At 44.3% G+C, this 12,145-nt stretch overlaps 1 protein-coding gene across 3 annotated transcripts in view; it reads right to left on the minus strand.

Annotated features, from left to right (window-relative positions):
* Nucleotides 1-12,145, minus strand: part of SANBR (SANT and BTB domain regulator of CSR) — a 330,259-nt gene that overhangs the window by 113,888 nt on the left and 204,226 nt on the right. For 2 of the 3 annotated variants that reach the window (XM_078649294.1, XM_078649296.1), the window contains exon 16: nt 379-473. In XM_078649294.1, the coding sequence (XP_078505420.1) occupies nt 379-473 (95 nt within the window). The remainder of the gene's footprint in view (nt 1-378; nt 474-12,145) is intronic. The other variant, XM_078649295.1, reaches the window with a different exon arrangement.

Raw genomic sequence — 12,145 nt, forward strand, 5'->3', positions numbered from 1 at the left:
AATGTTTACCCCTTGCATTCGGTACTCTGCTATCATACATTATTATTCAGATTGTGTGACTGTAGAGTCCGATAGTTCAAGTAAGTATGTGCATAACGTCTGCCTTCGCGGCCTTTAGGTTGGTGGCTGTAAAAGTGCACAGAGTTCCCCATTTGTAAACCCTGTGATATAATTCATGATTTAATACCTTTTAAGCCATCAGAAACAGTACTACAAAATAATATGTGCCCAACAATTTGAGTAGAAAGGCAATACGTGCATTTGTTTGCTACATAAAATGATACATATTTCAAACCCGAAATGGCAAATTAGTATGAGGAGACAACTTTGTTGTCAATTTTAATGTGCATAATATTAGAATGTATCCATAAAAACTACCTTGTCTATGTTCTTTTCCTTCTTTTGAATGCTAGGTGAAGAAACTGGTTTCTTTGCGGCCTTGCTGGACTTCTTTGGCTTCTCTCTTCTTCCTACTCAAAAATAATTGAATTGAAAAAATGAGAACCAATGTGGCCAGTTCTTCATGTAGTAAACAATGACCGTGTTTAAGACCAATCCGAGGATAAGCTGTCTACAAAGCACAAAGTAGAGAAGGAATAGTGTTAACACCCTTTAAGTCATTGTGATGTACTAGTTGAAGATCACATTTACAGAATGCGAATATCTGGAACTAAGCCTTTAAGAAAGACTCTCCGATGCACATGCTTTATGTATAATTTGCAAAATCAATATATGGATACTATTTGACCTGGCCCCTTTTGCAGAGTCATCCCCAAACTGTTTGCCTTCTTTCTCTTACTTTTTGCTGAATTCGTTTTTGTTGGCTGTAGGACTCTATACACTTTACCACTGTTAACCAGTGCTTAAGTACTTGTGCTCACTCCTCAAAAAATGGAAACATTGGCTTATACCCAGTTGCCATATTGAATGCACTTATAAGTGGCACTATATGAGCTCAGGGCCTGTACATTAAATGCTACTAGTGGGTCTGCAGCAATGATGGTGCCACCCACTTAAGTAGCCCTTTAAACATGTCTCAGGCCTGCCACTGCAGAGCCTGAGTGCGCAGTTTAAACTTCCATTTCAACTTGACAAAGGCCAAAACCTTCATTTTGAATACATATAAGTCACCCCTAGGGTGGACCCTGGTCAGGACAGAGGGCCGAGTGCAATATACTTGAAAAAGGAGGAAACGTGCCCTTACGTTTTATACGTCCTGGTAGAGAAAAACTCTTAACTTCGTTTTACACTACTGCAAGACCTATCTCTCCCATAAGATACTACTGGGATTGCTTTACAACATTTTAGAAGTGTAATTCCCAAATGGGAATAGTCAAGTCAAGTCAAGAGTTCTTTATTCGATGATTAAAAATCACCATGAAAGCACATATATATATACAGATAGTTAAAATCTCATTAAATCATTATCAGAACTCAACTTGTAATACAATCTAATTTTTTTTTAAAAGGGAGAAAACAAAATAAATACATTGGAGGTCTTATCAATCAGTCCCCCCCTCTAGTTGCCCTCAGTCTAACCGCCACTTTGATGAAGTTCATAATACAGCATAATGTAAAAGGGTCAGTCGCTTGTTGTAAATAAATTATAGCAGCTTTAGCAAATTTCAAATTCGCTTGTTTTAAAATATCTACCAGGAATCTACGCCAAGGCATTGAATAAAAAGAATACAATAATACAAAATGAAGGGAATCCTGCGGAGACCTATTGTCGCAGCCGCAGGATCCCTTCTGCTCAATTGTGGATAAAAACCCTGACGGGGACGCTAATAAATAGGGTAATAAATTGAGCCTAAAACGACACATTAACAACTTATCTTGGGCATTGTACATGAGGTATAAGTATGGCTCCATTCCCTCAGTGCTTTTGACCAGACTATGGGCACTCACAGTTTTTTTAGACCCTTCTGCTCTATGTTTTGTTTTCTGGGCTGAAAAGGCTCTCTTTACGATCACTTTGTCCTGGGGTACAATTGTTACCGGATCGACAAAGATTCTTATAGCCAAGAGTTTCTAGGGTGGCCTTTACATAGTTGATCCATGGGATGCACATGCATTTATCTCTTCCTAGGCAATCACTTAGAATTTCCCTACTTAAGGACGCCTCAGGATTTGTCCAAATTTACAGCCAGGCCAAGATGGGTCTGAGCTTCACCAAATCTTCAAGGAATGGCCTCCCTAATTCCCTGTGTGCTATAACAGCAGGGGTACTTTGTGGGATTTTCAAAATAGATCGTAAGTATTTATTTTCTTCCCGCTGAAGCTGCGTAATGTTAGCAAAGCCCCATACCTCTGCCCCTTAGATGACTCTGGAGCAACACAGAGCCATAAAGGTTCATCACCTGTTCGGGGCACCATCTGCCTACCCTCCGCCCGTAGCTTGCAATAGCACCATTAGTGGCAATCATTTTACTACAACGCTCCTCCACCAGGGAATTAAATTGTAAATACCTACCAAATAGTAAGCCTAGGTAAGAGAATGTTTTAACCCTTTCTATTTTGTGGCTTCCTATCCTGAAGGTTGATTTGGTACAAGGTTTATTGCCTGCCAAGAGCATGCAAGACTTGCCCAGGTTGACGGACAGTTCTAAAGATTCCATAAATTTAACAGATCCGTCAATTAAAATTTGTAGACTCTTTGGCGTACGAGCAAGCAAGACCGCGTCATCCGCGTAAAGTAAAACAGGGATGTAACGAGACCCTACTCTTGGAGAGTCTGTTTTCAAATTTAACAAGAACTGCTCTAAACCATTTATATAAAGAGAGAATAAAAAAGGGGCGAGAATACAGCCTTGCCGTACCCCGCTCCTACATGGGAATGATTCTGTCAACCCACCCTCCTTGTTATACCGTACTTTTGCTGAGGTGTCACTATGAAGCTCCCTTAAGATGTTAATCAGGCCAACATCAATCCCCATAAGGGTCATCATAGCCCAGAGCTTATCCCTATTCACGTGGTTGAAGGCGGCTGCCAAATCCATGAACCCCATATAGATAACTTTGTTGCTGGCCTTGATGTGTTTGGCAGTCAGCATGTAGAGGTTCAGGCATTGGTCGCTAGTAGACCTCCCTATCCTAAAGCCGTACTGAGTGTCCGAGATGGTGTTATTTTCCTCGGTCCACTCAGCCAGACGATTAAGGATTCCTCGACCCAAAAGTTTCGCAGACACGTCAATCAGTGAAATTGGGCGATTGCACTGGGGGTTGTCCCTATTGCCCTTTTTAAAAATAGGGACGATTATGGCCGTTGACCATGAAGACGGCAATCCACAACTAATAGCTGCATTTATGATTGTAGTCATTATAGGGGCCCACAGCTCCACACAGCTCAGAAACAAATCAGGCGGGATCCCATCTGGGCCGGGGGCTTTATATTTTGACAGACCCTCAATTCCTGCAGTAATTTCCTTAATGGAAAAAACGACAGGCTGACCCTGCTGCACCGTCCCTGCCTTCTCTTCAATCATTCCTGCTTCATGGTTGTACAGCCCCTTAAAATGTGTGACCCACTGTTCAGGCAAAATATTTGTCCCTATTTTGGGGGCATTGTCATCCTGGAAGCTTGGTCTGCTGATAATTCTCCAGAATTCAGACAAGTCCCTTTTTTCTCCTGCCTCTCTTAAGTCGGCCCATGCTTCCCCCTGTAGGACTAGTTTCCTCCTCTTGGTCTCGCTCTTATATTTTTGTCTACACATTGCTACTTGTTGGGTATTCCTAGGCCTAGTTTTGAGGCTACTTTTAAGCTCCCTTAGAGCGTGGGAACAATCACTGTCAAACCATCTTGGTTGACAGTTGTTCCTCATAGGCGCCCTTGTTTTTAGCAACCCGTCTATCAGGCTAGCGATCTGCCCAAATGCTGAGAGTAACGCAAAACCTTCTACAGGCATATCTAAACAGTCCTCAACAGCGGATTTCCCAGTATCCATCAAGGATTTGTAGAAGGTTTCCCCGTCTATTTTAGACCACCTCAGCCGTCTACCCTGGTCCGTTACCTACTCAATAGTTGTACCCGGCTGTCTACACCTGGGCCGAGCCAAGTAGGAGAACTCCAGTACTAAAGGATTGTGATCACTAAAAGAGCTCCATTCTATCCCTACACTGGAAATTCTATTTTTTAAGACTCTAGAGGCTAGGATGTAGTCAATAAATGAGTAACACCCTCTACCCTTGAATGTCGGGGGTAAACTACCGTCCCTCTCCACAACCATCATATTAATGGTGTGCTCTATATCATGGTTATGTAGGAGTTTACTAAAAGCAAGACCTTCTGGCGTATGGTCAAAATGCGGCCCGTCCTCCACGGGGCAATGTGACCATTCCGCGTCTATAGGAACTAAAGCCGGACATAGGTGGCAGTTAAAATCTCCCATAACGAGTATGGTAGGGGCATAAGCCCCTTCCCTAACTGTGGATTCTTGGCTCAATCTATCATCCAGTTCCCTTATAAATGTGTTATAATCTCCACCAGCCCCATTATTGTAAACATTAAACATGGTCAACCTTAATCCTTTGCCCCTAAACCGTACTGCCTGTAGAGCATGCGAGCACCAGTCCATATTGGACCATGTGCCCTGGAGGTTCAAATCTACATATATAGACAGTCCTCCCATGGCTCTACCTGATCGTGATTTCAGTGCCTGGACAAAAAAACATTTATACCCCTGGATGTGAAAGGGGCTATTGTCAACCACCCATGTCTCCTGGAGGCTGATTATCTGGTACCTGCTGATATATTGACGCCACTCAAAATTGTTAAATTTGAATGCCAGGCCAGCTATATTCCAAGAGATAACTCTTACTACTTCCCCTGTTCCACTAATAGTCCATTTCCCATCAGAGGTTCCGGCATACCCTGGGTCCAACCCTCTATCCCCTATGGGTTGTTCAGTAGTTCTGTTCCCTGTCTCTATTATATCAGTGTCCCTGCCCCCGATGGGGGTTATTAGCTGTGCTGATGGACTCTGCAACCCTGTTTCCACTGGTAAACACACTCTATCCACATCAGCTGGACACACCCTTCCCTGAGCCCTAGTGTTATCATCCTCGAGTCAGTCATTAGTATCCAGTGAGCTCAGGGCCTCATATCTGTTACTTAATGTGACTGGGTCAGTATGGGGAGCTACTTGAGGATTGGGCTGTCCCTTACCAAGAATTCCAAAGTTGGGTGGGGTAAAAAAACCTCAACGGGACTACATTTACATAGTCATGGTGAATTCTAGCTGATCCTGCCTGCCTCAAGATATCATCCACCAATCTGGGGGAGCCAAAACTCACCATGACACAATCACCCTCCATACTTTTCTTGGACTTGCCCACCCATGGTACCCTTCTCACCATTTTAAAGTTAGCATGCAAGTGTTCACCCAGCACAGTTTTGGCGGTCAGAAAATGAAGGGCTTTGTTCTTTAGTGTGGTCCAATGTTCTTCACGACCATCCTGGGTTTTCGGAACATTTGCCAGAATTACTGAGTATGGGCATGCCTCCGGGGGAAGGTGCAATGAGAACTATTTTTTGGAGGGCTGTGTCAGTGGACTTAATCTCCCCACAGGGCCCCGAGGGCCATGTTTTACTCCCTCCCTAGCTCCTAGAGCAGGAGATAACGTAGTAGGTGCTACTGCTCGAGTTGTAACTTGAGGCAGAGGGATCATCATAGAGTCCACCAAATCATTTACTCTAGTTGTAATTGTACTCAAAGGATGAACTACAGATGGATCATTCCCAAGTGTTGGACTTTTGTGGACTGGGAAGTGTTTTTCGGTGACACTTAATCTTCCGTCTATTAGCTCGAGTTTGGCCATTAATGGAGAAATAAAGGACCTAAGCCGTTCGTCCATGAGCCTAATAAACTCAGACATATTACATCCCTTATTAGCCACTACTTCTTGCACAGTCTGCTCATTTCTACCTGGCACTCTGCCTTCAGTGGCCGTGGGTGGAACATTATCTTGCTGACCACCCAGCCCAGATGAGGAATTTATATTCCTAGGTTGTTTAGCTTGTTGCCGGCTTCCTTTAGAAGAATGCTGGCCTTTCTTTTACCAGTTATGATTTTAGCATTACTCGCCGGCATTGCCCGATGTTGCCTAGTGCGTGTTACCGGGGGTGAGGGAGGTAAGCTAATAACAGGAGAAGGAACCGAACTGATAGACAAACTGCCATCTAGAACTGACCCGTTGGGAACCTGCGGGAGATTTGTGGGACCAGATAAAACAATAGGACAATCCAACAACTCTGGCATTAAGATAGGGGGAACAATGTGACAAGATGGGTCCAGGGACCACCTCCTTTGTACAAGTTCAATTTCCTTGGCCACAGCAGATTCGGCCCGTTTGAGGAAGGCATCTAAAGTCCCGACAGCACCAGCCCCAGGACACACTTTCGGTTTAACTTTAGCCATAACAATACGATAGAATACACCAAAGCGTAGATGAACAGGACTCTTAACCCGAGTGTATGGAAACGGTTGCCCTGGTAAATCAATGTCTTCCAATGTCTCACACCTTACTTGTTGGTATCTCTGATACTGGCCAACCATGAATGTAAGAGGGGTGGCCCAGCCCGGCCTCCCTCGGCCCCGGACGGCCACAGACGGCCCGCCCTCTGCCCGCGTCACGCAAGGCGGGAGGCAGCACGCTGTTTTAAAGCGCCTCCGGGCGCGTTTGTGGGCGTGGAGTTAGTGAGGGCTGCTGGGGCTTGTAGTTTACAGCCTCCCCCACTCTGCGGCCGCGCCCTATGTCCTGCGGCGCAGGTGGCAGGGGGAAACGCCAGCAGGGCAGGTGGCAGCAGGTAAGAGCCCGCACTCCTTAATAGTGCACCAAGGTTCGTTCCGGCAATTTCACACGAGCAACCCGCTTGACCGGAGGCAGCACGCTGTTTTAAAGCGCCTCCGGGCGCGTTTGTGGGCGTGGAGTTAGTGAGGGCTGCTGGGGCTTGTAGTTTACAGCCTCCCCCACTCTGCGGCCGCGCCCGATGTCCTGCGGCGCAGGCGGCAGGGGGAAGCGTCAGCAGGGCAGGTGGCAGCAGGTAAGAGCCCGCACTCTTTAATAGTGCACCAAGGTTCGTTCCGGCAATTTCACACGAGCAACCCCAAATGGGAATAGATAACCAGTTCATGTTTGGTGTACCTAGAATCACAACTTAAAATCCTAACTTATGGGGCAGGCGTATTTAAAATTGCAATTCTGAAAACGCAACTTTTAGAAAGGTGGCATTTTATAGCCATTTAGTGCCTGTAGCCTGTCTCTGGTCACATAACTGGATGTTGCTAACAGATGAGCTTTGTGTATTCCTCCTAGACAGCCACACATGAAAGGGAACTTAGGTATGCCTGGATGTGCCATCACTGGCAGAATGGAAGGGAGGAGCTGGGCGCAGCCCCACTTACACGTGAATAGGCCGCATAGCCCCTGTATTTAGTCTGGGGCCAGGCAGGAAAGACAGGATGCCTGGGGACTTCAACAGGAAACCTCTAGAAGCGTCTCCCCACTTCAAAGGCACAACTGCATATAAATTAGGCCTGGGCAAATCAAATCAAATCAAAACCACTTTATTTCGATCATAAAAGTATACTATATAACATCTTTACCACATAAAGCATAGCATATCCTTAAAAACGTTAAAAAAAAGCTAAAAAATATTGTAAGCAATTTCATCAATTTGTTAAAAATCACATCAAATAATAGGAAGATTCCTGCAAGCAGTCAGTCTAGCTTTCCTTTGTCGAGTGGCAGCGACAAAAAAAATTGCCACGCTGAACATAATGGGTGGAGAACCCATTAATTGTAAAAACAAAAGTGCTGGTTTAGCCTGTAAGAACCATTTTCCCTTTAACAGAGGTACAATAAACTTTTTCCTACTTTCTTTATAAAAAACACAAAAGAAGGTAAAATGCATTGTATCCTGAATAGAGAATCCATCGCATTTACAGGGGGCCGCAGCCTCTGGTCTACACCACCCAGCAGTTTCACTCAGGATAAAGTGCATCTGATTAAAGCGAAATTTAGACAATAACCATCGATGGAATGGTTTGGTCACTGTACAAAGGTAAGGTTGAATTGATAAACATGAGATTAACAAGTAGTGGGCCCCTACCATTGGTTTCCTCAACTGTTCAGCTTCCCGCTCCTGTTCTCTAAACCTGAGGAAGTTGGACTTTACCCAATTTATGTCATCCCTCCTAAGACACTCTGGGTTTGAAAATATCTCTGGGCGCCCCAGCTTCTCAGCGGTTACTCTTATGTAGGATAGCCACTTTATTTCTTTTACTTTCTCAAGTGACATACAGTCCCTCAGTATTTTATGATTGAGGGTAAGCTCAGGATTCAACCATGTTTTAATCTACAATTCAATAGGGCCCATGCTTGTTATGTCAGACACATAGCCCATACCTAATTCAAGGTGAACCGCATAGGTAGGTGTCGACTGAGGGAGGGCAAGGACGGCACAAAGGAATTTATTTTCTTCTATCTGGATGCGGTCAGTTTGTTTGTAGCCCCAGATTCCTGCCCCATACCTTACCGTAGATATAGATTTCCCTTTATATATTGCTAAGATTGCTGCGCTCAGTTTCCCACCTAAACGTTTAGCAAAACCAAGTGTCGCAGCAGAAGATCTTTTAATAGCATTGACTTTAACGGTAAGTTGAGGCTCCCACGTGCCTTTGTCGTCGAAGACGACCCCCAGATAGGTGAAAACTTTTACACTGGTTATCACTGTCCCATTACAGTAAAAAGCTCTAGTTTTGCTTTTCTTCTGTCCTAGGGGCATAACGTGCGATTTATTGTTGTTCACCACGAGATCCAAAGATTGCATATAATCCCCGAAGGAATTAAGCAGTCTCTGGAGCCCTAAAGGTGTTCGAGCCACTAGCACGGTATCATCCGCGTATAGGAGTACTGGGATGTTTGTATCTCCTACACGCGGGATATCCAGTGATACCTTTTCCAAAGTTTTGTCCAAGGAGTTTATATATAGCGTGAACAGCATCGGGGCCAATATGCACCCTTAGCGCACCCCTCTACCTGATTTGAACCCTTTAGTGCAATTGCCCTCCCGTGTCATCCTAATTGCGGCGTGCAGGTCCCGGTGCAGATCAGCCAGGAAGTACACCAAGGCAGGGTCCTCCCCTAGGTCCAGAAGGACCGTCCACAGTCTCGATCTGTTAACTAGATCAAAGGCTGTGGACAGATCCATAAAACCCAGGTATAGTGAGCCCTTTGTTACAGTGGTATACTTATTTATTAATAGGTAGAGGTTAAGACATTGGTCCTCCATACCTCGGCCAGTCCTGAACCCATACTGTGCATTTGACAGTATTTCTTTCTGAGATACCCAATCCGAAATTCTTGCTAATATGGCCTTTCCTAGAATTTTAACCGAGGAGTCCAACCGCGATATGGGCCTATAGCACCTTGGATCCCCTCTTTGGCCCTTTTTAAACACTGGGATAATGATTGAGTATTTCCATGACTTCGGAAACCCAGTAGCAATAGTCGAATTAAATAAATAGGTGAGTATTTTGGCCCAATATTTTGGATTGGCCTTATATAGATCGGATGGGACTCCATCCGGGCCCGGAGCCTTCTGGCCAGCCGTACCCAGTATTGCCTTCTCCACCTCTTGCTCAGAGAATGTGAGTTTAGATGGTGAGTAATCAATGGCCTGGATCATAAAAGGTTCATATACCTCGTGGCTACCATAGATTTTTTCAAAGTGGCATAGCCAGTCCTTCTCCGAGATGTTAACCTCTAGACTACAATTCTCAGTATCACTGAACGGATGGTTGACAGTGGTCCAAAATTTTGAGCTATCTCTCAAGGTATCTTTATTCATTAAAGTTTCCCAGGCCTCCCTTTTTAGTTAATTTTTACGGGTCTGTACTGCGTGTTTATACTCCTTCCTTAGTTTCGTAACTTGCCTTCTATCTCTAGGTTTCTTTTTGATAGCTTTTAGAAGTAAGTTGTGTGCTCTGGAGCATTTTTGATCAAGCCACCTCTTTGCGGGTCTTACTTTGGTATTAACTTTAATTGTAAGCTCCTTAGATACCTGACCGCATATCTTTTCATAAGATGTAATCACGTCCTGACCCAATTTAGGGGGATCTGCACATAATTTTAATTCTTTTGTGACACTTCTATTCAGGGACTCTAGAAGGTCTTCCGGAATAACTTGACTCCGTTTTAACCTTCTACCTTGGTCTCTGGTCTTCTGTCCAATTATAGGATCTGCAGGAGCTGTTTTATTAAAGAAAATTTGACCATTGTTCAATTCCAACACGACCGGGTTATGGTCACTAAATATCGAGAAAACTGCGTTATAAAAATGGACATAACTCAGGAGTGCCTGGGATAAGAACATGTAATCAATCAATTATAGTTTCACTGTCCCTAGCTCTATATGTCACCACCCTGTCCTGACTATCAAAGAAGGTCTTCTAGGGCTGCCCCCTTCATGCTGTGTTCGAAATGTTGGTGGGATAAGGTTTCAGGGCTACAGCTTTCTCCCAGGTGGCAATTTAAGTTACAGAGATGAATATTAAAATCTCCCATCAAGATAAAATATATGAAAGTGGTTTGGTTCTCCTTATAGGACTTTAAAAAATTAGACAGTGATATGAGGTGCTCGTTAGGGGGCACACTTTGCATGGAATTATAAAAGTTTATAAGCAAAATTTTGAATTTATTTATCATGGTTAATTCCACTATTAAATAATTTGGAGAGGGTGTCTCTATCTCAACAGCTTTTCCTGATATTTTTACTGAGATGAGCAGCATAAGCCCTCCTCTGTCCCTCCCCGCCAATGAGCTACTAGCTGGGCGAAAAGAAGATGTAAAACCATCAACCCAGAAGTTGCTCTCTCTGTCCCAGGTCTCCTGCAGAGCGACGATATCATACTCCTTAACTATCCGCAGCCAGGCCTCGTCATCCCTTTTTGTACGAAGCCCTGCGATGTTCCAGCTTAGTAGCTTGGCATTCCCTCTGCATGTCTCAGTCACAGTTGTAGTAGTACTGGATTCTATATTTGGAGGGATGGTGGGAGAGTCTATCAGTCAATCAATCTCCCCCAACTGTGAAAGATGGGAAAAACAATTAGATAGGGTCAACCCCCCCGGTTCATGTTTGGGTCATAGCTAACTGGCTTTGGTAGCGAACCCAGTTTCTGCGTGACCCAGTCGCCTGATACTCTCTAGTTGGTAGTAAGGGGATAGTTTTTGTAGATCTTCCTGAGACCCTATCCCTCCCTTCCCAGGGCGCCTTTACCACTAGGGTTCGAGTTCTAGGGGGGGGGGATAGAAAAAACCTAATGGGATAGCTCTTATAACCTCATCATTTTTTACTTCCGACGCGTCCCAAAAAAGACGGGTGGCTGCCACAGGGTTGTTAAAATTGACTACAATACAGTCCCCGTTCAGGCGTTTTCTAGTGTGCCCTATCCATCCCACTCTTCTGCCCATGATTATATTGGAAGAGATATTCTCATCCCCAATACAATTTGAAGTACACCAGCGTTTAATATTAGTAAGCAGACTGTCTGTAGATTCCCGATCTCCTGCTACCAGGGGAGGGACATTAACCAATACTGCAACGAAGGGCGTTGCTTCCGGGGGGAGATTAATTTTTGGCTGGGATACATAATCTTTAACAATTGGATTTTCCTTCGCCCTACGGCGCAATTGGTCACTCCGAAGAGTAACCATAGTATTAAGTTCCAGCCTCTGCGAGGTCCCCCTTACGTTGTTTCCTTCAGTCAGAGTGCTATTACATATCATTGGGGTTGCCGGGATAGAAGGAACAGGGAGGGTAACTGTACTTCCCCCCCCATTTTGCAGGGTCATTACATTAGACCCTCGGCAGTAAATTCCGTTCCGCTCGGAAATTTGCATAATTTGGGTAATATAAGGACATGTGAAAATTGGGTCTCACTCGCAGATTCTCTGGATCTACCAAAAACATGTCCGGGATGTACTTTTAATCAATTATTATAATAACATTTTTGATAACACACGATCCAAAGTTATCATGGACTTCGAAAATGCTATTAATAAGTTAAGTGCTGAGGCAAATGTTATCTTTGATTTTATCTGGGTTGGAGACTTTAATATTTCTATATGCCCTTTGTCTGGTACA

This window comes from Lissotriton helveticus, chromosome 6, assembly GCF_964261635.1.
Source record: "Lissotriton helveticus chromosome 6, aLisHel1.1, whole genome shotgun sequence".
NCBI lineage: Eukaryota > Metazoa > Chordata > Amphibia > Caudata > Salamandridae > Lissotriton > Lissotriton helveticus.